Below are 25813 nucleotides of genomic sequence, written 5' to 3'. Positions count from 1 at the left end.
GCCAGTCAATGGCATGAAGCCCCACCCCCCACTTACTTGACTTCACACCAAGCTCAGCGGCCCCATTGGTTCCCGCCTAGTCCCACCTCTCAACCCTGGTTTCAGGAACAATATGCCAGTCCCCACTGCTGCTGGACCAGGGAGCCCAGTGGTACCCTTTCCGGCCCCATCTCCTGTCATCTGCCTCCCCAAACAGACACAAAGACTCTAATATCATATAAAACCTTTTTATATAAACTCACGCCCACCTCCCTCTGTCCCTCCCTGTCCCTTCTCGTCCTGGTGAGCATCAGGGACACTGGTATCCGGGCCGCCCCCACACCACCAGAGCTGAAGCTGACATTCAAGGTGGACGTGGCGCATGGAGAGCAGGGGAAGGTCCACCTCCTCCTCCCCCTCGTCCCCACTCTCCGTGGGCTCCGGAAACACACGCTGACCGGAGCCAGTGGCCAGCAGAGGCAGACTAGGGTGCAGGCTGTAGGGAGAGATGGGCGGCGCCAGTCAGCACCATGAGCCAGGATGCTTGCTCCCTCAGAGATTTACCTTTCTCCCCAGCCCAAGCCCCAAAATCTGTAGAATTAACTTATGACCTCACTCCATTGGTGCAGTCCTTCTGGGGCAGGAAACTCAGCACTGGCTCCGGCTTCCCCTCATGCCCAGCCCCGCCAGTGTCCCACACAGAGACAGCCCCACTAGTGCTGCCGCTCACTAGGAACTGCCCGCTCCTGGGGAAGAGAGGAGAGGCTTGCTGGCATGCAGTCATCACCTGGGGCAGCAACCCTTCACGGTCAGGGGCTGGGACCCTACAGGTGGGCTCTGGCATCCCTGGGGGCATCGAGGCCCTGGGCAGGAAGGACCCACAGTCACTCACGGGTCCAGATCAAAGTAGATGCGCTGATTGGTGGTCACTTCACGACTCAGGGACCACAGTGGACGCCCAGGCTGCCGGAGATCCCAGCACAGAAGCTCGGCATCCTAAGGACAAAGAACAGGAGCCTAAAATCGTTTCCACCCTCCACTCCCCCACTCCCAACACATGCCTGCTTCCCTCCAGTTTTATAAGCACTCCTTTAGCTGGGTTGACTTTTTTCTCCCATGCCCATCTCCCAACACAGCACAGACTACACCCCCACTCCTGCCTTTTACCCCCCTGCTTTGGGATCTCAGAACATGATCCCTACCTTACGGGCTCCTGAAAAGAAGCGATTCCCATCGGGGTGGAAACAGAGGTGGGTGATGCCCCCTTGGTGCCCTCCCAGCAAGGCAAGAGGGGAGCCATCATCCCAGGTGTACAGACCCAGGGAGCACCCGTAGGAGCCACAGGCATAGAGGGGCTGGGTTGGACTGAAGGCTATGCAGGAGATGATGCCGCTCTGGCCCTGCTTTTTTGCTAGAAAGGGAAGGAACAAAGTCGGGGAGAGGGCAAGAGCACCTGGCATTAACCACGCTAATCAGAGGTGCACCTCTGTCTCCCGTCCCAGAGCCCATGTGCTGGACTCAGTGCCTCCCCCACCCCATTCGTTTTAAGCAGGATGAAGACCTCTGATGCTCCCTAGATCCTTCCATCCCCTGCAAAGGACCTAAAGGCCCAAGCCCCACTTCTTCCCTCTCAAACCTGTTTTTCCTTGAAGGGCTGGAAAGCTGAAGGCTTATAGGAAAACGGAATCAGCTTCACCTCCAGTTTCCTGGAGATACCAAGATCTTGGAGACCAAAAGGTACAGGGCAGGGGGCTCAGGAGTGAATCAGCTCTTTACCCAGAGGTAAAGTTTCGTCCCCTCCCTGAGTCTGTTTTCTTCCCTGCCCACTGGGCCCAACCTGCCCCACAGGGCTGTACTGAGGATGATGTGACCCCCGCCTCCCCCCCCTGCATGTGAACCCCTGGCTCACACAAGGCCCCCCTGCACGTGGCTGGGCCCTTTTCTCTCCTCCTCCCTCGGAGGCACAGACTGCTTACCAAACGTGGCTCGGACCTCACAGTCGCGGCCGGGCCGGGACGTGGAGAAGATACGCACAGTCCGGTTGAAGCCACAGAAGAGCTGGGAGCCATCCGGGGAGAAGCAGAGCGAGTGGGCTGCCGTCAGCTCGTCCTGGGGGCGGGAAAGGGCTGGAAATAGGCCTAGCAAAGAGCCTCAGCCATTCTCAAGGAAGGAGAGCTGGGCCAGGACGAGCCCTGGGGCTGGGCAGGGAGGTCCCTACCAGGTGGTTGTAGGAGCGAAAGGAAGCCCGGAGCTCTCCAGTGAAGGCATCCCAGATGTGAATCGGGTTCTCCCGGCTGCTGCTGGCCACGCTGAGAGAGACACGGACACTGAGGCCCCAGTGCTGTCAAAGGAAGGGGAGGAAGCCAACTGACCGGCCCTCTCAGCTCACATCTGAAGGGCACAGCAAGCTTTCCTCCTCCCGAGACCCCTGGCAGCCCCTGACTCTCTCAGTGGAGGGTCTCCTTGAAATGGGAGGGCCGGGAGGGGAGGCGAAAGACATCACTTACTAGGAGGTGTCTGGTTGGGCTGAAGACATCAGAGAATACCAGCAGTAATCATAGATGGTGTCGCCTTCCACCATTCGAAGGACGGGGGCCTGGACAGAGATGCGGGGATGCCTGGGTCACTGGCGGGAAAAGGAGGCCCACTTGGATATCTAGCAGTTTTATGGCAGAGGGAGATGCTCTGTGGGCACTTAACCAGGCAGGAGAAGGCAGACAGGGTAAATATGAAGAACAGGATCTTGATCTCAAAGTTCAAGGTTTAGCTCAGACTTTAACATCAGACTTGGACCACCAAAAGCCATGCAGATTTACCCTTTTGCTTTTTCAACACTTAGAGAGGAAGAAACAAGTAATATCCCAACCCAGAAACAAAGAACCAACCAATGATACAAATATCTACCGAGTGCCTACCAGGCGCCATTTGATCCTCTAAAATAAATTATTGAACAGTTCAAACAAGCAAAGAAGTATTAAAACAAAGCCAAACAAACCCTGTGAGTCCTCCACGTAGCTTAAGAAACAAAATATTCTACCAAACAGTTAAAACCTCTTCCCAGTGAAACCCTCCCTCAGAGGTAAACACCATCCTGAATTTATCACTCTTGTGTATTTCTTTAGAAATACATTCAGACAGAGAAAAACACAATATATACCATGGTCTTGCGTGCTGTTAAACTTAATAGGAATGGTAGCAAGCTGTATGCATTCCACCGCGATTGTGAGATTACGGTGACACACTGAGCTCAAATTCATGCATCTTCCCTGCTGTACAGCACTCCACTCACCCATCCCTCTCTACTGACAGTCACTGGTGTTTTCCCAATTTCTGGCTAGTGTGCTGTAACATTCTGGTACCCGTGTGGGAGGGTTTCTCTGCAGTTTCTGCTAAAGAGGGAATCACTGGGCTCTACAGTCTGCGCTCTGCCAGCTCTACTAGATCATGTCACGTTTCTCCCAAAGCGCTCATCCACATTTACTCTCCCCCCGGCAGCGTGTACGAGCGCCTGTTGCTCTGCATCCTCTTGGTGTTGTCAGACTTTCAAATTTTTCTCAATTTGAAGGCTGTGAAATGGTATTTCATTATGATATAAACTGGCGTTTCTCAATGTCTAACCAGTGAAGTTAGACATTTTTGTGTTTAAGGGCACCTTTTCATAGTTTTTGCTCAGTTTTCTCCTAGGTTGCTGTTTTTTTCTTAGTGACTTGAAGGAAATCTTTACATCATTGGATACCAGTCCTTTGGCGGGGTGACGTCACCCCTTTGGCCCTCGGGGTGATGTCACCCAGCCGTGAATGCAGGGTCCACTTCTCCACCCTGAACCCTTGCATCCGACTGCCTGGGGGAAAGCTCCACTGGGGCATCCCACAGGGTCCTCAAACTCAGTTTGCCTGGAACAGACCCAGCCCCTGCCGCCTGTGACCCTGCTGCTCCTCCTGGGCTCCCCACCCAGTTCTCAAGCCTGAAATCTGAGCACCTTGACTACTACTACCCTTCACTCCCTTTCCTCTCCTGGTCCAACCTAAGGCCAGAGCTTGCCAATTGCACCTCCTAGGTTCGCTTGAACCTGTCCCCTTGCCTTCAATCCCACGTGAAGCCACTGCCTTCTTGTTAGCATTTCTACACGTTTCCCCAGCCTCCCTGCACCCCACACTCCAATCTGCCCCTCCATTCTCCACCCTGCAACCACACTGAGGCTCCTGGAATCCTGTACAGCGTCACTCTCCTGCATAAAACATTACAATGCCTCCCCAAAACCCTCAGTATAAAACCCAATCTCCTATGAAGCCTTCCCTTACCAGGCGTCTACCCCATACCCACCTTTCCAGGCTCATCCCTCATCCCTGTATTCACTCCTGTAATAGCTCCACATCCCATCATCCTGACTCTCAGTTCCTAGAAAGTGCCAACTCCCTACACTCCTGAACTGCACACTTTCATGCACACTAGTCTCCAAGTCTGGAATAGTCTTCCTTCACTTCCTCCAGCGACTCTTCCTGGTTGAATCCTAGTCATCCTTTGGGTCTCTTAGACACTTCCTCCACTGGGAAGCCTCCCCAACCCCTCGAGCTGAGCCAGGTGCCCTGCTCCACGTTCCAAGAGCCCTCTGTGCCCTCCACGCTACAGCCTACCCATCTGAGAAGGCAGGAATCATGTCTGTCTTGCTCACCACTGTTTCCCCAACACCTAGTGTACAATCAGCAGTCAAATGTTTTAATGGGAACATGGAAACAGAAGACCGTTCCAATAACATAAGGCCCAAAACAATAGCACCTTGAATTAAAACAGAGGCAGTCAAGTGAAGTGGATAGATTAGGAAGATCATGAGAACTTGACGGGATTTGGTAATTAATTGGACGTGGGGGTTAGGGAAAAGGAAGATTAAAGGAGGAGACCCTGGCTTCTGGTTTGGATACCTGAGGTCACCAAGATGGTGGAAGGACTTGGGGTGCATAGGAAGGCTATGAGGTGCCAATGTCCTCGGTGAGTTAGGGAGAATCAGACAGCATAAGCGTCAAAGGAAAAGTTTTTACAAAGTGAAAGAGCAATTGTCTGGATATAGCATTTGGGAATGAGGACACTCCCTCCCCAACCTGAGATATGTAGGGCACAGAGGATGCACAGTCTCTCCCAGAGAGGGTACAGGAAAGGGAAAGCCTCAGGCAAGAGCCACGGGATACAGAGAATACTCAGGGAAGAAGTGGGGAGTTAGAAACAGGAGGTCCAGAAAGCTCTGTGAAAAGGTGGAGAAGGGAGGGGAGGAATTGGGAAACTATGGTGGGAAGAAGCAGTACACAGATGTACGAAAATACCCCAAAATATCCTCCCCCAGTTTCCCCACCTATACAAATGTTGTCCATTTCCATACTAAACTTGCAGACATTAAAAATGAAAATGTCTAATGAATATTTAGGTATTTAGGCTATGATAGAATTGGTACACTCATATTGCCAACAGCAGAAATAATAATTGAAAAAAGAATAAGCAGCACAAAAAGCTTTCGAAAAGGAATTGACGATCTGTATCACAAGACAAAAAAAAGATATTGATTCTCTCTGACCTAGGGTGTTTCTTACTTGTAAAATTTCTCTGATTCTCTGAAGAATCTCCATCAAAACACATGGAGATGTTCACTGAAAAATAATTTATGATATAAAAATCCTGGAAACAACCCAAAAGTCCAAAACAGGTGAACAGATAAGAAAACTATCATAGGCAGTCAATGAAATACCATACACCATTAAACATAACTATGAACACTGGAGCACCGTGAAAAACATTTACGATATGATTGTTAAAAGAAAAAACACAGTGTACAAAACCATCTACCAAAGAGTTACAACCACACAGAAAGCTCCAGTACTTGGACAGAGCTGAGGAAGAATGTAGAAAAACTTAAAGGGCTGAATCTTGTAGAGTGGTAGGTAACAATGACTTTTTTCCCTTTTTTTTTCAGCCACACCATGCGGCCTGTGGGATCTTAGTTCCCTGACCAGGGACTGAACCTGGGCCCTCGGCAGTGAGAGCACCGATCCCTAACCACTGGACCGCCAGAGAATTCCCACCTTTTTCCCTTTTTAACATTCTCATTTCTCTCAAACGAATGTGTACAAAAAATATTGGAACTCTCACATTTCCAGTCTCCTCTAACTACCCCTACTCCTGAACTCTTTCAGGATGGCTGCGCCACGCCCACCCAGCCCTGGTTTCTGGACACCACTGGTTTCTGTTCCAGGAATCAGGGCTAGGAGTGCCTTACAGCTTGCACACAGAATTCACATGTCTGCAGCCTCCGATCTCACAGAGATGCAGGTTAGGCAGGCGTTCAGGACCATCCCCGGAACTCACCCTTCTTTCACCATCAAGACCCGCACTCCCACAAACCTCAGGCACTAAAGAAGTCCCAGGCTTCTGGGCCATCTGGTCTCACCACCACCACCTGCTCGCTGCCCAACACACTCCCTGATCGGCCCCAATCCCACACTCCTCCCTGCCCCCCCAATCCTTACCCCTTGGCCCCTGAAATTCCCACTCTAGAATCTTCAAACTCCCTTATTTTGCATCTTCTCGGAATGCCCTGTCCACCCACTTGGACCTGCCCGACGCCGTGGCTTTCTCAGGCTGAAATGTCTTTCATTCTCACTCCCCTCCTCAGTACAAACATCAAGGACAGGAGGTGGGTGGGTGTCAACCTTGCTCCCTACTGTCATTTCCAAATCTTTTCACCTCCCCAAACTCCACCTCCTCTGCAGTTCCTGCCATCACACTAGCTACCTGTTTTTGTCTCCCTCCCTCATTCACTGAGACTTTCATCTCCTGGTTCAGTCTCTCACTCCACACAAATACTGTTACTCTTGGTGACGTGCACTTCCACCAGGACTTTGAGCTTGCAGTTCTCTCTACCCAGCATATTCTTCCCCAAACTATCACGTTGGTTCACTCCCTGACTCCCTCAGGTCTCTGCTCAAATGTCACCTGAATAGTGAAGGCTTCTCCGACCGCCCTTTTTATTTTTATTTTATTTTTGGCTGCACCGCACGGTTTGCAGGATCTTAGTTCCCCAACCAGGGATTGAACCCGGGGCCATGGCAGTGAAAGCACCAAATCCTAACCACTGGACTGCCAGGGAACGTCCCCAACCTCCCTTTTTAAAATTGCAATGGGGCTTCCCTGGTGGCGCAGTGGTTGGGAATCTGCCTGCCAATGCAGGGGACGCGGGTTCGAGCCCTGGTCTGGGAGGATCCCGCGTGCCGCAGAGCAGCTAGGCCCGTGCGCCGCATCTGCTGAGCCTGCGTGTCTGGAGCCTGTGCTCCGCAGCGGGACAGCCCGCGACAGTGAGAGGCCCGTGCGCCGCCATGAAGGGTGGCCCCCGCTCGCCGCAACTGGAGAGAGCCCTCACACAGAGGCGAAGACCCAACACAGCCAAAACTAACTAAATAAATAAATTTAAAATTTTAAATTGCAATGAATTCCCCCGGTCCTCCTCTCTGCTTTATCATTCTCCATGGTACTTGTCAGATATATATTTCACTGTGTTATTTCTTTATTGCCTGTTTCTCACACTAGAATAGAAGCTTCACAAAGACACAGACTTTTGTCTGTTTTGTTCCTGACTGACCCCCAGCAGCTAAAACAGGCCTGGCACATAGAATGCGCTCAATGAAAACTTGTTGAATGAATGAATCAATGAAAGAATGAATAAAAACACCCAACACCCTGGCCTCTGCCATTCCTTGACTTCCTTAGCACCCACGGCCGCGGCCCTCACTCTACACCAGCCGCCCACTCCCACAGTCGAGTCATCACCACAATCTCTGACCACCATCTCCAACCCACCCAGCTCCCTTGCGCTGCCATTTCCACCACAATTGTTCAGCTTCATCAGAAACCCATTCACAATCCATTTTCTCACCCACTTTACACTCTGGTCAAGCACAACAGGTGTACCCCTGCAGACACTCTCGAAGTATCCCTGCAGACACTCTCGAAAAACCCCTGGTCTTTCTCTCCTGGCAAACCCCAGCCAGACCTTCTATTCCCTTCTAGTCCGTGCTTGCATCCAACTAACACCAAGGACTACTAGCCTGTACTGAACACTGACTACATGCCAGGCACTATTTTTAGCACTTTACCCTAATTCTTTTTTTTTTTTTCGGCCGTGCCACACAGGGTGCAGGATCTTAGTTCCCCCACCAGGGATCCAACCCGTGCCTCCTGCAGTGGAAGCATGGAGTCTGAAACACTGGACCGCCAGGGAAGTCCTACCCTAATTCTTTTAATCCTCGCCACAACTCTATGAGGTGGGTGCTCTTATTATCATCCTCATCTTACAAACAAAGAAACTACAGTCACCTTACTGGGGAAAGATGCTAACCATCTAACCATGCTAACTGGTCTCACTTTACATGGTTGACAACAAATTTCTAGTGGGCACTGAGCAAAGAATAGCAAATGCTACTCTACGCCAAGCATTCCTTGGTGGTTTTGATTTTCTTCTCCCCAGGACCGATCATCTCACACCTTCTGCTCTCTCCCCACAACCCTCTGCCTTCAGCTGATAACATCCCCTTTATGCTTCACTGAGAAGCCAAGACACAGAGACACCCAAATCTTCCCACGACCAAACAGCTGCCTCTGAACGCATCCTCTGCCTTTCTTCCCACGGCAAGGAAGGGTTCTGCGCCTGTCAAAGCCTAGTCCTTCAATGTGCTCTGGATCCTGTCTTCACCCAGCCATGCAGGGACTTCGTCACCATCCCTGACAACAGCAGCAATTCCTCCCTCTCTTCCGGGGTAATCCTGACCTCACAGAAGCATCTTGTTCACCCTTCTTTAGCCCCACATTCCCTCCGGTCACCATTCCATTTCTCAGCTCCCTTTCACAGGAAAACACTTCCAAAGAATTCTCTCTTCCTCCTACCCTAATCACCTTCTGCCTCCCGCACTTCTCTGAAAGCGCTCTCGTCAAGGTCACTATGTCTTCTTGGGTCATTCTCTAAATTTGCCCTCACCCTCAACAGTATGAGACATGACTCTTAGCCTCCACTCTTATAATTTCTCCTGCACCCACCTCCATGTGCTGGAGTATTCCAGGCTCTGCTTGAGCCTTCTTCTCCATCTACACTCTCTCTTAAGATTGACTCCGTTCTCAAGACACAAGATACCATCGACATGCTCTCCTGCTTCCAAAGTATACCCCTAGCGCCCTTCTCAAAGTCTCTCCTTAGCTTTACATTTCACATTTAAAGTACCTAAAAGCTCAGACTTCCCTGGTGGCGCAGTTGTTAAGAATCCACCTGCCAATGCAGGAGACCCGGGTTTGAGCCCTGGTCCGGGAAGATTTCACATGCCGCGGAGCAACTAAGCCCATGAGCCAAAACTACTGAGCCTGTGCTCTAGAGCCCGCGAGCCACAACTACTGAGCCCACGTGCCACAACTACTGAAGCCTGTGTGCCTAGAGCCTGTGCTCTGCAACAAGAGAAGCCACCACAATGAAGAGTAGCCCTCGCTCATCGCGATTAGAGAAAAGCCCATGCACAGCAACGAAGACCCAACGCAGCCAAAAAATAAATAAATATATTTATTTATTTATAATAAATAAATAAATTTATTTTTAAAAACTAAAAAAAATAAAGCACCTAAAAACCCTTGACTTCTGTCCCAATACCTCTTCATATCCTCTGAGTAAATGGTACCCCCATCCACCCAATTGACTTCCAAGTCCTATGAAATATACTTCAAATCCACCCCCATCTATCTCGCCTGATACCACCCTAGCACAAGCCAACATCATTTCTCGCCTGGACCATGATAAATGTCTCCTAATGAGTCTCCACTCTTGCCCACTCACAATCTATTCTCTAAAATTCAGCCATCATTTCGCTCTTCTCTTTTAAAATCTCTCCCACGGCTTCCCCAAAAACACTCCAAATGCCCTTCCCACAAGATCTGACAAGATGTGGCTGCCAGCCACCTCTCCACCCTCACCACACTTTCCCCCTCACTGGCCTTGGTCCAGGCACACTGGCTTTCTTTCTGTTCCTTGAACACACAAAGCTCTTCCCCAGCTCTGGGTCTTTGTAGCATCTTTGCCTCTTCCTGGAACGCTCTTTTTACAACTCTTCACGTGACTGATCTCATCATCCTTCAGGTCTCAGCTCAAATGTCTCTTTTTCAGAGAGCCCCTCCCTGACCGTTTTATCTAAAGCGGCATCCTCTAGTTAGTCTCTCCTCATTCTGTTGATTTCCTTCGTAGCCTTTATTATAACCTGTAATGAACTTGGTTATTTATTGGTTTACGTTTGTTGTCTATGTCCCATACAAGAAAGCAAAGCAGCTCTTCATCTGTCACATTCATTACTTTATCCCAACACCAAACACAGTAAGTGACACACTGGTAGTCATTCAATAAATACCTGTAAGTCAATTAAAAACCACCGTGAGAAATCCACTACTCTTTTACGGAAAACACATATTCCTAACTAAAGAAGGACAAACACCTCTTTAAATGACTTCAGAATTCAGGGTAGAAAATGCTACCTGTGGAACCTCGTGGTGAAGAAATGTCCTGCCTGTGAACAGGAAACATGTGGACTGTACTTTCTCCGTCTACAGGAAGGAATTAAATGCGCAGTGTCTGATGAAGGGGCAGAGTTAGCCCCTACCCTTACCATTTCTGCATATTCCAGCTGCTCCCCCTCATTGTACAGCTCTGGGGGCAGGTTATAAATCCGCAGGATGTTATCAGCACTATTGGTCAAGATGCAGGAACCATCAGGGGCCCTAGGAGTAGGAAAGAGTTAGAAAGCTGGACAGACCTGTATTTCCCACGTGTAGGACTAGGGCTGAGCTGACCTCTGGGATAGGTAAGCACCCCCAAGACCTTGAGAAAGTAGAAGACACACAATCATAAATGAAATTTAAACTCAATCCAGAGGAATTCTTACTCCTTCTCCCACCATGGTGGATCCTTCTCCCAGATAACTGGGGTGTTTTAAGGTGGAAATCCTGAGCGTGATTATCTCCCTGCCCCATTATGCTTACTTACCACTTACAGCCTTTCAAGAAGTTCTCAGGTTGGGTGCTGAACTCTGACCAGGAACCGCTGAGAAACCGAGGTACCTGGGAGAAGCTGTAGTTCCAGACGCTGGAAGGAAGATGGGGGAACAAAAAACCTGGGTTCACCAAAGCAAAGTGGAAATGCGCCTGGAGAAGTGGGGCTGAGGACTGGCGAATAAAATATATCTCACACTTCCAATCTCCACAGATTCCTGAGCCAACCGGTATCACCACTTACGTGTATCCCTCATCCTCTGGAGCGGGTTCCTCAGACACACCTTCCACGTCTTCTCCGGGCCCCAACTCTGGCCTGTTCGTTTCTTCTGCAGGAAGGCTCACATTTTCAGAAAGTTCTTGCTCTTCGACTCGAGGGCTCAACCCACTAGGAATACCAAACCCTGTTTCCAGGGGAATGGAGAGAGAAGCTGGGTCCCCCTCCTCCAGCTCCTGGGACACAGCTGAGACAGCCATGGGATCTGCGGACACCCCGGGCGGATCATCGCCATCGGGTGTCGGTGGCATCAGTTCAGGGTCCGTATTTTTATCCATCGGGGAAGCCTGAGGAGAGAGAGGGGCTGGAGCTGGGACCCGGTCTGAAGGAAGGCAGTCCGGAGCTAACAGTGGCGCCTCCGGTGTCTTCATACTGCAGAGGAAGGGCGGCAGACATTGGCCGCGGCCAGGCAGCCCTCTTCCCGCGGGCTACCAGCTGCCGGGCCCGCGGAACGGCCGAGACTGCTTCAAAGTTCGCACGGATCGGGATGCAGAACTGGAGAAACCCACCAGTGCCTTCCTTCTTCCCCCGGGAGGGGGCAGAAGGCCAGGAGAACTGCGGAACAGCAACGTTAGAAAGCACGGCGCGCTTCAGCCAGCTCGGTCGCTACGAGCCACCTGTTCTCGCGGGATTTGGACACACCTTTCCATTGGACCTCCGCATCCCGGATCAGACTTCGCGGGCGACCCACGGAGGGACAGGGTAGGGACGTAACAAGTCACGGGTTACTGTTCCCATCAAGCCCTGGGGCTCCTAGTGGCTGCTGGGAGTTGTAGTCCAAAGGCTTCTGCCTCGGCGAGAAGTGCCTGAGCTCCCCCTGCGGTCTTCCGCGATCATTCTTAAAGCACCTACTCCTCTCCCCCACCTGCAGAGGGCGCTAGCGCTATGTTTGATTTTACAGGTTTTAAGCCTCTTTTGCATCTCATTCGCTAAATTCTTCAGACCTCCGTCTCTTTTCATTCATTCAATAAATATTTATTACTGAACTCTTACTTGCTACCCAGTACTGTACTAGGCACTGGGAAATACAACAATGAATAAGATAGTAGAAAAGGTCTCTGCCCTCCTAAGGCTTAGGTTGCTGTGTATTCAAGGCAAGGAACAAATCATTTCAGAAAGTGATAGGGGCTGTAAAGGAAATTAAACAAGATGGTGTAATATAGCGTATCTGCGGGTATACCTTACATTGGAACATTAAGGAAAGCCTTCCTAAAAGGTGACATTTTAGCTGTTGAGTAAAAACTATCCAGCTATCTAGGAAGAGGAGTGTTCCAGGCAGAGGGAATGACAAGTGCAAAGGCTTTCTTCCTTTCACCTTCATATTTGACACAGTAGCAGAATTCTACCAAAATGGTTTCCACCAATTCTGCCCTCACGGCTCTGGCTCGTCGAACTTCCCCACCCCAAATTCTCAGTAGCTACAGTACCAATACTGAGAGAATCCTGACTCTCCCCGCACCCTCCTCTCCTAATCTCAGTTCCCATCGCCTCCGCCCGCAGGGGAATTGCTTGCCCTTACTTGTCATGGCGACTGTCCAGCTTTGTGCCAGGAGCCTCGCGAGGGTTGCTGGGATTGGGATTTTCCCCTCCCACGTGCTCCGGACTGGCGCTAAAAGTTTTGAGCTCTTCAAAAGTCCAGAGCCACCATCCTGGCCGCAGGTAGTAGCTTGGGTCCGGGGTCACCTGGCGTCCAGCCTCGGAGCGTGCATCCCAGGACGGTGACACGCTCCCCTGAGCTTCGGGTAAGCTCTTGACTGAGCCTCATGTGTCCTCTGTGAGTCACGGGCTCTCGACTCCGTGTATTTTCAGCTCGGGGGAATAGAGGGGGCTGGGGGCGGGGCACTGGGGATTTAGCGATTTTGGGGGGGAATGCAAGCTTGGCTAGCGGCACCAACAGAGGAATGCAATGTTGGGAGGCCCGAGTGTAGATGATGGGGATGTTAGGACCAACCGAACTCCAAGCTGAACACTTGGGCGGGGGAGTGGGGCTTTGGGGAAACTTGAGCCGGCCTAAGGGGTTCTTCCAACCACCACCACCCCATCCCAGGGTGTGGGGGATTCCGAAATAAAACGCACAAAGCATCAGGGTCTGAGACTTTCGGATCTCGGAACTTTGGGGATTCGTGGCTCGGGATTTTAGAGCGTATGGCATCCCAGTGGAACCTCGGGCTCCATTCCGAAGTGGTTATTCGGGGTGATCCGGGAAGGCCAAGCTGCTAAGGTCCCATAACTTCCGGATCTTTGTCCTTCCTGGAGTGATCTTTCCAAATTGCCCGTGGCTCCGCTAGAAGGAGAAAATCCGGTTAAAGACTGTCAGTCGTGGAAGTGGGACGTGCTAAATGAGAGACTTGCCCGCGAAGCCCGGCAGAACTAACCCGGCCTGAGAGGCCCGGGAGTCCTGTTATTGTTTGACTCTACATTTACATTTCTGCCACTTGCAGGAGCATTTCCGGTTTCTTTTTTCGGAACAGACCACTATTCACCCTATGTGAGGGAAGTAGAAAGAGAAAAGGTCTTTTAGACTAGTTCCTATTGCTTGCGGAGGGAGGCTGTTAACCCCGTTTACTTTTTTTTTTTTTTTTTTTCCCCTCCTGGACTACTTAGCTACCGCTTTTGGAAAGGAAGAGGTATTCGTTTTCATGCAAACCTCAATCCCTCCCCCCTCTTTGAATGGTGTGCTCCATCCCGGTCGACTGCTAACCAGGCGGACGCTACCATTGCGTGGGACGGCAGTGTCTGAGGGCAGACCCTGGGTATTTTCGAGAATGGGTACATCTGAGCATTAAACGATAAAAGAGTGTAACGATGGGTCGTTTGTTTGTGGCGGAGAAACAATTTCTTCTGTAATCGGCTTTGGGCTGAACCATTCCCATTTCGGACGCAGAGTGAACGTCTTGAAGCGGAAGGGGCGGGGCTTGGAGAGGGGCGGGGCCCGAGGTCTTCTGTGCAGCTCTCCAGTCCCGGCGAGTTCTGGCCTGCGGGAGGCGGCGGACCCCGCGCGAAGTCTGACCCGTATCCATTTTTCCCGCATTTTCATCGTTTAGGGCGCGGTCACCCACCACGCACCTGCTACGAACCAGACACTGTGCGCTGTACTTGCGTGCTTTTTTCTAAATTGGGGGTAGCATTTACACCCGCCGCCTATCAGAGTACAAGTTTCTCTTGCTTCTTCCCTATCTTTGACCCCCACCTTTATTTTGATTTGTGTCACCATGGATTATTTTTGCCTGTTGGAGAACTACTTATAAATGTAATCGTACAGTTTGTGCTCCTTTCTGTCGGGCTGCTTTCCTTCAGCATAATATCTGTGAAATTCACCCATTTTATTGCAGGTATCAGTGTATCAGTATTTTGCTCCTTTTTATTTTAATATATTCCTCTGAATGAATAAACCATCGATTGTTTATCCATTCTCCTTTTGATGGCCTTTGAGTTGTTTCCCATTTGAGATTATTTTGAATAAAGCTGCTATCAGCATTCTTGTACAATTATTTTTGTAGTCATGTTTTTTTGTTTCTTGGATAAATACTTAGGAGTGGAATTGTTGGGTCATAGAGTGAGGAGTAGATCTATATATATATTTTTAATTCTATTAAAAAGTTCTAATTATTCAAAGTGGTTGTACCGTTTTACACTCCCACTAGCAGGATATATCCTGTCTCAGGATTTGGTTTGTCAGTCTCTCTAATGTGGCACATCATTGTGGTTTTATTTTGCAGTTCTCTGTTAACTATGTTCAACAGTTTGCATGTGCTTATTGGCCATTTCTGTGTTATATGTGAAGAGACTGTTGAAGTCTTTTCCCCATTTTTAAAATTGGTGTATTTGCTTTTTGTGTTGTTGAGGTGTTGAAGTTATGTGTACATTCTGGATAGGAAGAGTGTATCTTTTGTCAGATACATGTATTTTCTCCTGACCTGTTGCTGGCTTGTTTGTTTAACACCTCTTAAGAGGAACAGAAGATTCTTTTTTCTTTTAAGTGGTTGCTGTGACCTGTTTAGGAAATCTTAGACCAAGGTCATGAAGATATTCTCTTATAGTTGCTCATATATTTTATTCTAGAACCTTCTAATTTTAGGTTTTACACTTAGGTCTGTGAGCCATAATTAATTAACTGATTAATTAAGAATTTTTCATGATGTGAGGTCAAGGTTCTGTTTTATTGTTTCTTATGGATATCCAGTTGTTCTAGCTCCACTTGTTGAAATAGCCTTCCTTTCCCCACTGAATTGCTTTAATTGGAGTGCTTGGTCCATTTACATTTAATGCAATTATTGTTACATTTGGGTTTAAATCTGCTGTCTTAGTGGTATTTCCTATCCTTTGTTCTTCGCTTCAGATACTTGAGGAAGAAACAAAACCAATCTCACATAAACTCTTTCAGAATATAGAGGAAGTAACATTGCCCAACTCATTTTATGAGGCCAGCATAATGCTGTCAGCATATATATGCAAAAACCTGACAAACTTTAGCAAATCACACTTAGTAATAAATAAAAATGATAAATATATCGTCCCCAAGTAGAGTTTATCCCTGGACTGCAACGTTGATTTAACATTCAAAAATCAATCAAAAAAAAAAAAAAAATCAGTGTAATTTGCCACATTAACAGATTAAAGGGTAAAAATCCTATGATCAGCTTCAATAGATGCATAAAAAGCTGTTGACAGTATGCAACACCTGTTTGTGATTTTAAAAGAAAAACCAACCTCCCAGCAAACTAGGAAAGGAAACTTCCTGGTAAAGTGCACCCCCAATCAAGTTACCATTAACAACATACCTAATAGTGACAGACTAGAGTGAATGATTTTCCTCTAAGATCAGGAGCTAGAAAAAGATTTGACTCTGGCCTCTTCAGCATTGTAAATTAGAGGTCTTAACCAGGCAAGAGAAAGAAATAAACATAACAATTGGAAAAGAAGAAATAAAATTGCTTTATTCACAGATGGTATGATTGTGTACACAAGAAGTCCTAATAGAAAATTCATTTTCACACTGTGAGGACTAACAAGTGATTGTAGCAAAGTTACAAGTTTCAAAGGCAATATACATACATTGTATTTTTATATAATAGCAACCTTGAATCCAAAGTCAAAAACATGGCATACTCAGGGATAAATTTAACAAAAGATGGACAAGAGCTCCATATTGAAAACTGCAAAATACTGCTGAGAGGATTTCGGAAGATTTAAATAACGGAGAGATACCGTATTCGTGGATTAGAACACTTATTGGTGTTAAGGTGTCTGTACTCTTCAGAATGATTTAACTCAATGATTTAAAACATTGTTTGTAGAAATTGACAAGCTGATTCCGAAATGAAACAGTGGTACAAAGTTGGAGGTCTTAAAATACCTGATATCAAGATTACTGTAGGGGGGCTTCCCTGGTGGCGCAGTGGTTGAGAATCCGCCTGCCAATGCAGAGGACACGGGTTCGAGCCCTGGTCTGGGAAGATCCCACATGCCGCGGAGCAGCTGGGCCCGTGAGCCACAATTACTGAGCCTGCGTGTCTGGAGCCTGTGCTCCGCAACAAGAGAGGCCGCGATAGTGAGAGGCCCGCGCACCGCGATGAAGAGTGGCCCCCACTTGCCGCAACTAAAGCCCTCGCACAGAAACAAAGACCCAACACAGCCAAAAATAAATAAATAAATAATTAATTTAAAAAAAAAAAAAGATTACTGTAAAGCTACAGTAGGACAACAACCAATGAATAGAGTATGGGAAAAGACATAAATATAGTCAAATGATTTTCTAAAGGCACCGAAGTGAATCAGTGGGGAAAGGAAAGCCTTTCAACAAACAGTGCTGAAACAACTGAAGCAGAAAAATGGATTTTGACCTCTACCTCACACCATACACAACAGTTAATTTGACATGGTTAATAGACCTGAACATAAAACTTTCAGAGAACACAACATCTTTGTCTTGGTAGGGGTGGGTTACAGATCTGTATCAAAATTTGTCAAGTTTTGTGATCAAAATAGTATGATGCCATTTCAACCTATGTAAGTTTTACCTCAAAAACATTTGTGGTGTTGTGGGGAGTGGCTAGAGGTATAGATGAGACAATAAAGGCAGAATGTTGAAGAACGTTATTCTTGAAGCTGTGTGATGGGTACTTGGGACATTTTTCTGTTTACCTTTTTATATGGTTAAAATTTTAGAAATAAATAATTTCTATTTATTTTTCTTTTTTAGATATTTTTTATTTTGGAAAAATACAGGTACAAAAGTAACATAACACATATCCCCACCAAATAATTTTAACACTTAACATTCTGTCTTATTTTTGTCCATATTTTAATTACACAAGTAATGTATGGATACCATCTTTTTAAATTTTTCTTTGTTAATAAAGCTAAAACCCCCTTTGACTCTACCCTCAGTACCCTAAACATACGTCCCCCTCTCCCTGAGACCATCACTATCATAGATTTTGTGAATTTTTATTCTTCTTGCTTGTCTTTCATACTTTTACATACACGTTTATAAGCAATAGTCATTATATATATTCATATTTCTATATATATGTATATATATATTGTTTTGGTTTTTTCCCCCTGTGCTGCCACGCAGCATGCCGGATCTTAGTTCCCCGACCAGGGATCAAACCTGTGCCCCCTGCAGTGGAAGCCCGGAATCCTAACCGCTGGACCACCAGGGAAGTCCCTCATTTTATATTTTTAAATTCCATGAACCAAATTACTGTGTTTTGCTTTTTTCTTGCAAATTGTATTTTCACCCAACATGTTTCTGAGCTGTATTGGATTACATATACAGATAATTCATTTCCCTAAACCACTGTAATGAATACACCACGTTTCATTTACCTATTTCCTATTGATAGATAGTAAGGTTGTTTCTTGTCACCTGCCATTAGGAACAATGACATGAATATTTTTGTGCAAGACTCCTTCTGTCGCCGCCTGCAACCACTTTTCTAGGGCGTCCACCTAGAAGTGGTTTTGCGGAGTAGTAAAATGTATGTGTTTTCAGTTTTACCAGACGCTGCCTTATTTCTTCCCAGAATCAAATTTTTTTTTTTTTTCCCCAATCACATAGCTTTCAGCCAAAACTTTTTTTTACATCAGACTCTGGGTGGAGCCAGAGGAGCATAATTATTTAGAGCTTGGGTGTGGCTTCAGACAGCCCAGGTTCAAATCCCTGGCCCTGTCCCTTGGGAGCTTTCTGAGCCTGGGTAATTCCTTTTACCTCAGTTCCTCTCTTCTGATGATAGCACCTACCTTACTGGCTTTTTGAGAGGATTAATGAGATTAGCCACTGAAAGAAGTGGATCCAGATAAGGTCTATATAAACAGCCGCCATTGTTATGATAGGCCATTGTTATGATGGCATCAGGCCTGCCCCTCCTTTGAGTCCCAGCTGAGTTTATTACCTTCCCACCAGGGCTTCCAGTGTAAATGTTCTGCCTCCGCACAACCATCGTGATCCCCTGATGCTCATACCCATGGGAAGTACCTGCTCTGAAGAGATTTCCTAGAGAAAGAAACATTGAGAATTCAGTTGTTGCCGAGGTCTGAGAGAGGGAGACCTCCTATGTCCATGGGGCTGTCTCCCTGCAGTGGGACTGAGACCTTGGCCCACCATCCCAGGACAGCTCCTCCTGGCACGTTTACTAAACAGAGTTGCCTGAAGGAGGGGAACTAGCATGAATGCAGGCAGGACCACAAAAGCCCCACCCCCTCGCAATCACAAAGCTCTCACTCTCCAACGGTAATATAGAACAAATAAAATTGGAATAATCATATAAAGAGAAGCATTTATTGAGCTCTAAGTGCTAGGTGCTTTTCTCAACTCTTTATATTTCCCATAACAAGTGGGGCCCTATTTTAGAGCAAAGGACACTAAGGCACAGAGAGGCTAAGCAACCTCCCAAAGTTACACAGCTATTAGATGGTGAGCTTGGGATGCAGGCCTAGCCTGTCTGCCTCCAGAGCCCATGCTCTGCCACATTTGCCATGGGAGCTTTAAGATAAGTGAGGTCATGCAGCAAATTTAAGTGACAATACAACATCAAACCAAGGGCTTTTGACTTCTGAGCCCCATCTCTGTTGACACGAGCCTCCCTTCCATAAAAGTCTCGAAGTTATTTTGATCATCGATCCAGGGGGAACCCTTGTCCTTCCCCCGAAGGCAAATGTTTGGGGTCCCGCTGCTGTCCTCTCTTGCCTTCCTCCATAGTCCATCCCCCATCAGCTTTGGGAGCTATGATAAGAGGCCCTTTGCCAACCTCTCAGTTGGCGGACTTTCATCAGCTAAAATCTGCACCTCCAGACTTAACTGATTACAAATGAGAGCTCTGCAGGTTAGTCTGTAATGAAGTAAGCCTCTTAATCCTAGACCTTTGAACAGTCATTTTTCATAAAAGCTCATTCACTCACCTGTGTGTGTTGTCCGCTGGTCGCTTAACCTCTGTGAGACTTTCTCACCTGTCAAGAGGCAGGTGTGGTTATCGAGACAGATAAGGTAACCCACGTGAAAGGATTTTGCACACTCTAAATACACAAGAAAGCAGGTTCTGTATCAACATAAAGGTGCAGGTGAACCTTAAGGGAGATTAGAAAAGAGCTGCTTGCTTGGGGGGCGTGGTGCGGGAGGTGTTTGTCAGTGCCATTGAGACAGCAGGAAAAATGTACTGAACAGGGACTTTTTCAGTGGGCATGTTTCTGAGCAAAACTGATGACAAATTTGGCATCAAGAAAGAGGGCATGGTGCTAACAAAAGATCAAGATGAAAAAAAAAATTAATTACATGGGACTGAGTGAACTGATGAGGATGATTATAATTTTTGTGACTTTCTGTTTGAATAAAAAAAAAATCCCACGAGGACTCAGAGGCAAAAAATACACAAATCAATTTTCACTGCAAAGTAAAGGAGCTGTTACAGTGGAGCATTACTGGATTGAATGTCAATATTATGACATAGTATGAGTGTGTTTCGTGTTTGGTAATTGCAATCATTGTTGCTTTTGTTGTGGTCATCCATTTACAATGCTTGGTGTCAGTCTATTTATCTCTTGTAAAAATAAAATACAGTGTGTGTGTGTGAAAAAGAAAAAGAATTCACACATGAGAAAAAAAAAAAAGAACTGTGCATAAAGTCTTACTTACTCTAAGGTTCACCTTGTACCTCTCCTGTCATATACCTCATCACTTTCCCCATCATATGCCACCAAATGCCAAAAAGAAATCTGAGTACTCTGCGGTCATGGCACAGGTATTTCTAAAGAGATGAACACCTGTTCAAAAATCACTAATCCGAGAATAAATATATGGGGAAATGAACTGGGGACCAAAAAAAAGAAAGAGGGCATGATGAAACCATTTGAAAGCTGGCCTGAGAGATGAGATGATGGTGACAGGGCCGTGGCCCAGACCGCAGCCACCCCTCTGTCCCCCTTGCTCCCTTGACCACTCATAACCAGCTCATGGCCCGGGTACGACGATTCACTTATTCACCCCAGTTATTGAGCCCAACCAGGTGCAAGGCATTGTGCTGATAACTGGTGAACAAGACAACCTCCCTGCCCTGCGGAAGTTTATATTCCAGTAGAGCAGCGGTCCCCAACCTTTCTGGCACCAGGGCAGCCAGTGGAGCTTAAGCATCAGAGAAAGGAGAGGGTGCTAGGAGATAAGATCAAAGAGGTGGGCAGGGCCTGGGTCCTGAGGGGTTTGTAAGCCAGGGGTGAGGAGCCGTCCCAAGGGAGCAGGTGGGGAATGGGGTGGGGGGTCAAGGGAGGTATCTTCCCCCAGATGGAGGGAGTGGGCTGAGAGTTACTTCATCCTTATTACCACAGAGGAGGGCAGACATAGGTAGACACTGAGGAAGGCTTCTGGATTCAGTGGTGGGAGGGTTGGAAGTCCCTCTCTGCGTGGTGAGGAGTGGGGCAGGCCGCAGCCTGGGCTGTGGGGGAGTCCTGCCCCCGTAGCGGATCCTCAGCACCCTGGCGTGGTCTGCGCGCGGGGCTCCCTCTCGCGTCAGGGCGAGGTGACCCTGGGCTGGGTATGTCTCACGCTGGATCCTCGCCTTTCTCCCCCCAGTGGCCACACTGCCTCCCAGGGAGCTGTAATGGAGGAGTCACAGGCAGAACTCGGCGTGGAGCCCCCTCTGAGTCAGGAGACGTTTTCAGACTTGTGGAAACTGTAAGTGGAGGTCTGGAGGGAGGGGCAGATTCACTGCTCAGCCTCTAATAACCCTGCCCCACCCGAGTCCCCAGTCCCCTAAGTAGAGACCTGTGGGAAGCAAAAAGCAGTACTGACGTTCTGCTCTTGTTTTTCAGGCTTCCTGAAAACAACCTTCTGGTAAGGACTGGGGTGCGAGAAGGGCCCAGGGGCTGCAGAGCTGGGGGCTGAGAACCTGGCCTTCTGACTCTCGTTTCTCCCGTCCACAGTCCTCTGAGCTCTCCCCGGCCGTGGATGACCTGCTGCTGTCCCCAGAAGACGTCGCAAACTGGCTGGATGAACGTCCAGATGAAGCCCCCCAGATGCCTGAGCCTACTGCGCCAGCTGCCCCCGCCCCAGCCGCCCCAGCACCAGCCACCTCCTGGCCCCTGTCGTCCTTTGTCCCTTCCCAGAAGACCTACCCTGGCAGCTATGGGTTCCGTCTAGGTTTCCTACATTCTGGAACTGCCAAGTCTGTAACCTGCACGGTCAGTGGCCCTGAGGGGCTGGCTTCCCTGTGAGAATTCGATGCCTGGCCCCTGTGCCCCAGGGTTTCTCTGTGCGGAACTCTAGGGTTCCACTTCAGCCTTTGGCTTTTTGTCAGTCTTTTTACATTTTACCTAGTTAGTCTATGACCTTTGACCCCAGTCCCAAAGTTGCATTTCCCCCCTTGACCTTGGGTTTTCATCCTTCCCATCACATTCTCAGCATCTGTCGTGAGGCCATTCTTTTTTTCTTTTTTTTTTCCACTCTCATTCATTCTTTGGCTTTTGTAAGTAAGCTTCTGGGATGTAGACGCCCGACCGTGCCATCTCTAGCTACCCTCCCCGCACAGGACATGGCTTCCAGCCAGTACTTATGCAGTGTTTGTTCATTTGACCCCTAGGTACTTGTCCCCTGACCTTCCATTCATTCTTCTTCCTTCTTCTCCTCCAGTATTCCCCTGCCCTCAACAAGCTGTTTTGCCAGCTGGCCAAGACCTGCCCGGTGCAGCTGTGGGTCAGCTCACCACCCCCGCCCGGCACCCGGGTCCGCGCCATGGCCATCTACAAGAAGTCAGAGTACATGACGGAGGTTGTGAGGCGCTGTCCCCACCACGAGCGCTGCTCTGACTATAGCGACGGTGAGCAGCGGGGGGCTGTGGATGGGCAAGGCTGGTGCCCGGAGCCCCCAAACCCCTAATTCCTCCCTGATTGCTCTCAGGTCTGGCCCCTCCTCAGCATCTCATCCGGGTGGAAGGGAATTTACGTGCTGAGTATTTGGACGACAGAAACACTTTTCGACACAGCGTGGTGGTGCCCTACGAGCCGCCCGAGGTCTGGTTTGGCCACTGGGGTCTCTGGGGGAAGGGGGCCAGAGGGGTTCGTCAGTGACCATCCAGGTGGGAGATGGAGGGCTTTCTCCTTCCTTGATCTCCCACAACCCGGTGAGGTGTGCAGAGCAGGCGGGTTATTCCCCTTCCACAGCTGAGGAAACCGAGGCTCACAAAGGCTAACAGCCTCCCCGGGGCTGCGTAGCCTCACCTGGGGCCTGTGCTCTCTCCCAGGTTGGCTCTGACTGTACCACCATCCACTACAACTTCATGTGTAACAGCTCCTGCATGGGGGGCATGAACCGGCGGCCCATCCTCACCATCATCACACTGGAAGACTCCAGGTAGGGACAACACGCCGCCCTCCACGCTGGCATGCTCCTCCCTAACCTCCGCCTGTCTCTGTCCCCTGGGCTCTGCCCTTCACCACTTTCTCCCGTGCTGCCAGCCATCTTCCCCTCTCACTGCATCCCCTTGGTAGACTTCCTCTGCTGCTCCCTCCCCGTTCTCTTTTCTCCGGCTTTGGGATCTCTGTAGCCTGTGGCTTCTCGATCTTCCTGGAGCTGGACCTTAGGCTCCATGTAGGATGGGGGTGGTTGGGAGTAGGTGGGGCCTCGTTTACAGGAGAACAGGGAGACGGGGCCCACCTTCCTTACCGCCTTCTGCTTCCCTCTTCTTACCTGGGTAGTGGTAATCTGCTGGGACGGAACAGCTTTGAGGTGCGTGTTTGTGCCTGTCCTGGGAGAGACCGCCGCACAGAGGAAGAAAATTTCCGCAAGAAGGGGCAGTCTGGCCCTGAGCCGCCCCCTGGGAGCGCTAAGCGAGGTAAGCAGGCAGGACCAGAGGAGGCAGAGAGGGTGCAGTTCTGCCCAAGATTCACTCTTTTCTCGCCCTTCCTTGCCTATTTTCCAGCACTGCCTACCAGCACCAGCTCCTCTCCACCGCAAAAGAAGAAACCACTGGATGGAGAATATTTCACTCTCCAGGTACCAAGTCTGGGAGAGAGAGATGCAGGCTCTTGCCACCACTCAGTGGGGGTTGGATAAGGGGAGAAAAAATATAAATGTAGCAGATGGGAGGTTAAGCCCAGTTTCTCTGTCCATGGCCTTGACTCTTGTAGTTAATATTACTGGGTTGACAGATTTAAGTTTCAAGTCTAGCACTCCAAATGCTATTGTCTTCTTGACTGCTTTGCCTGTATTTAGGACATTTGCCATCGGGGGCAGTGGTGCCTTGAGACAATGGCTGCTGGTTGTGCCTAACTTCAAATGCCAGCTTGTACCTTAACACACATTTTGAAGAAGCCTCTTCCAAAAAGAAAATTGTTAAAGAGAGCATAAAAACGGTTTCTATGATTTTGCCTAATACTCCTTTATCCCCGTCCTTCCCTGCCACAGATCCGTGGGCGTGAACGCTTTGAGATGTTCCGAGAGCTGAATGAGGCCTTGGAGCTGAAGGATGCTCAGGCTGGAAGGGAGCCCGGGGAGAGCAGGGCTCACTCTAGGTGAGTGACCCGGGTCCCCTCCCCTGCCCTCCTGTGTTGGAAAGCCATGGGATTCCATTCTAATCCTGCCTTCAACGTAAAAGGCTGGGACCCTGCCATTGGGTCCCAGCCCTGCCCAAACATTCTTTAGTCTTCCTCTACTTACCTGCCTCCCGGGGGTCCAGGGGCATGGATATTTCTTTGCCATCTCTAACAACCCCTAGACCCTCAGAGCTAGGGTCTCAAATAGGGGACTGATAACCATGGGAGTGTAGGACACCGTGTCAGAGTTTGGGATCAGATCCTCCGCCCTGCAAAGTACTGAGGAGTCCCGTGTGGCCTTGTTACTTCCCTTCCCAGGCTCAGTTTCCTCATTTGTCAAATGGGATAAGGGAAGACTGAGAGGTTAATACCCACAAGTACCCCAAGGTGCTCAGTCAGCACGTCCGCCGTTGGTGGTGACCATTTTAACTTAAGTTCTCCTTGCTCCTGCCTCAGGCCCTTCAAAGCCCAGGTCCAGGAAGAGGGGCCCAGAGCTTCTCAGTCAGATGATGTCATCTCCCCTCCCCCTCTCTCCTCACAGCCACCTGAAGTCTAAGAAGGGGCAGTCTCCCTCCCGCCATAAAAAACTGATGTTCAAGAGAGAAGGGCCTGACTCAGACTGACATCTCCTGCTTCCTGTCCCCTGTTGACACCCCTACCCTCGTTCCCCCCTTCCCTGCCATTTTTTGGATCTCAGGTGCTTAAACCTCTGCTTGGTGCAGGTGTGCCTCAGAAACACCCTGGAATTCTTCCGTTTGCTTGGCCTGGGGCTCTGCTAAAGAGGCTGGCCTGCACTCGTGGTTTTTTGGGGAGGTAGCTGGGGCCTTCCAGCTTAGCTTTTAAGGTTTTTACTGTGGGGAGAATTTGAGAGAGGTAGGAAAACGTTCCTGCATGTGAGGAACATTTTATAACCAGCCATACACTGGGTTGGAAGCCCAGTTCTCCACCATACTACCCAGGGAAGCTATCTGAAGTTGTTGAGTTTCTCCGAACTTGATTGTCCACATTTATAAAATGCTGATAATCATACCTACCTCACGGAGTTTGTTGTGAGGGTTAATGAAATAATGTATGTCTGACCCCCAAACCATCTTTTTATTACATGATGTCTGGGACTTAGTGCCTTTGTGGGTGCTGGTTCTGTGTCCCCCTTGGTGGATGATTTGATAGTTTCTATGACTGGATGGCTGGGTAAGGGGAAGGAATTTCCAAGTCCCTTCGCTCCTGGCCCTGCCAAATCCTATCTAACCTCTTGGTGAACCTCAGCACCCAAGGGGAAATCTCACCCTATCCCACATCCTGGAGGATTCCATCCCTGATGTATCTACCGAGATCTGTTTTATTTCCCCCAAATGCTCAGGCAGATTTCTCTTGTACTCTGCAGGGCACATCTGCATTTGTCACCCGCACCCCTCCTCTTCCCTTTTTATATCCCATTTTTATATTGATTTCTTCTTTTACAATAAAACTTTGCTACCA

General features: G+C 48.8%; 2 protein-coding genes across 4 annotated transcripts; one reads left to right on the top strand and one right to left on the bottom strand.

The window, feature by feature from the left end:
* Positions 1–213: 213 nt before the first annotated feature.
* WRAP53 (WD repeat containing antisense to TP53) lies at positions 214–13724 on the bottom strand. Of its 3 annotated transcripts, XM_059909152.1 has the most exons (11): positions 12831–13724; positions 11279–11598; positions 11030–11128; positions 10653–10764; positions 2487–2575; positions 2198–2288; positions 1956–2088; positions 1182–1390; positions 872–975; positions 591–725; positions 214–475 (listed from the first exon to the last, which is right to left on the bottom strand). In XM_059909152.1, the coding sequence occupies exons 2-11, from the start codon at positions 11587–11589 to the stop codon at positions 229–231; spliced, it is 1530 nt and encodes a 509-aa protein (XP_059765135.1). In that variant the 5' UTR covers positions 11590–11598; positions 12831–13724; the 3' UTR covers positions 214–228. The 3 variants fall into 3 exon arrangements, with proteins under 3 accessions (XP_059765135.1, XP_059765134.1, XP_059765137.1); XM_059909151.1 differs by lacking the exon at positions 12831–13724 and having other exon boundaries at positions 11279–11884; XM_059909154.1 differs by lacking the exons at positions 591–725; positions 12831–13724 and having other exon boundaries at positions 11279–11884.
* TP53 (tumor protein p53) lies at positions 12904–25813 on the top strand. Its single transcript, XM_059909155.1, has 11 exons — positions 12904–13053; positions 21378–21479; positions 21617–21638; positions 21728–21985; positions 22434–22620; positions 22701–22813; positions 23044–23153; positions 23498–23634; positions 23722–23795; positions 24207–24313; positions 24876–25813. Exons 2-11 carry the CDS (start codon positions 21406–21408, stop codon positions 24955–24957), a joined length of 1164 nt encoding a protein of 387 aa, XP_059765138.1. The 5' UTR covers positions 12904–13053; positions 21378–21405; the 3' UTR covers positions 24958–25813.

This window comes from Balaenoptera ricei, chromosome 20 (genome assembly GCF_028023285.1).
Source record: "Balaenoptera ricei isolate mBalRic1 chromosome 20, mBalRic1.hap2, whole genome shotgun sequence".
Classification (NCBI taxonomy): Eukaryota; Metazoa; Chordata; class Mammalia; order Artiodactyla; family Balaenopteridae; genus Balaenoptera; species Balaenoptera ricei.
Note: the sequence above shows the minus strand (reverse complement) of the source record. Positions and strands in the feature narration are given on the sequence as shown.

Coding starts and splice junctions, on each gene's coding strand:
- TP53 (XM_059909155.1), top strand. CDS start 21,406: ATGGAGGAGTCACAGGCAGAACTCGGCGTGGAGCCCCCTCTGAGTCAG. Junction 22,814..23,043: donor TGCCCTACGAGCCGCCCGAG/GTCTGGTTTGGC, acceptor GCTCTCTCCCAG/GTTGGCTCTGACTGTACCAC. Junction 23,796..24,206: donor GAGAATATTTCACTCTCCAG/GTACCAAGTCTG, acceptor TCCCTGCCACAG/ATCCGTGGGCGTGAACGCTT.
- WRAP53 (XM_059909151.1), bottom strand. CDS start 11,682: ATGAAGACACCGGAGGCGCCACTGTTAGCTCCGGACTGCCTTCCTTCA. Junction 10,765..11,029: donor TTCTTGAAAGGCTGTAAGTG/GTAAGTAAGCAT, acceptor TCCTACTCCTAG/GGCCCCTGATGGTTCCTGCA. Junction 2,289..2,486: donor GCCCAACCAGACACCTCCTA/GTAAGTGATGTC, acceptor TGTCTCTCTCAG/CGTGGCCAGCAGCAGCCGGG.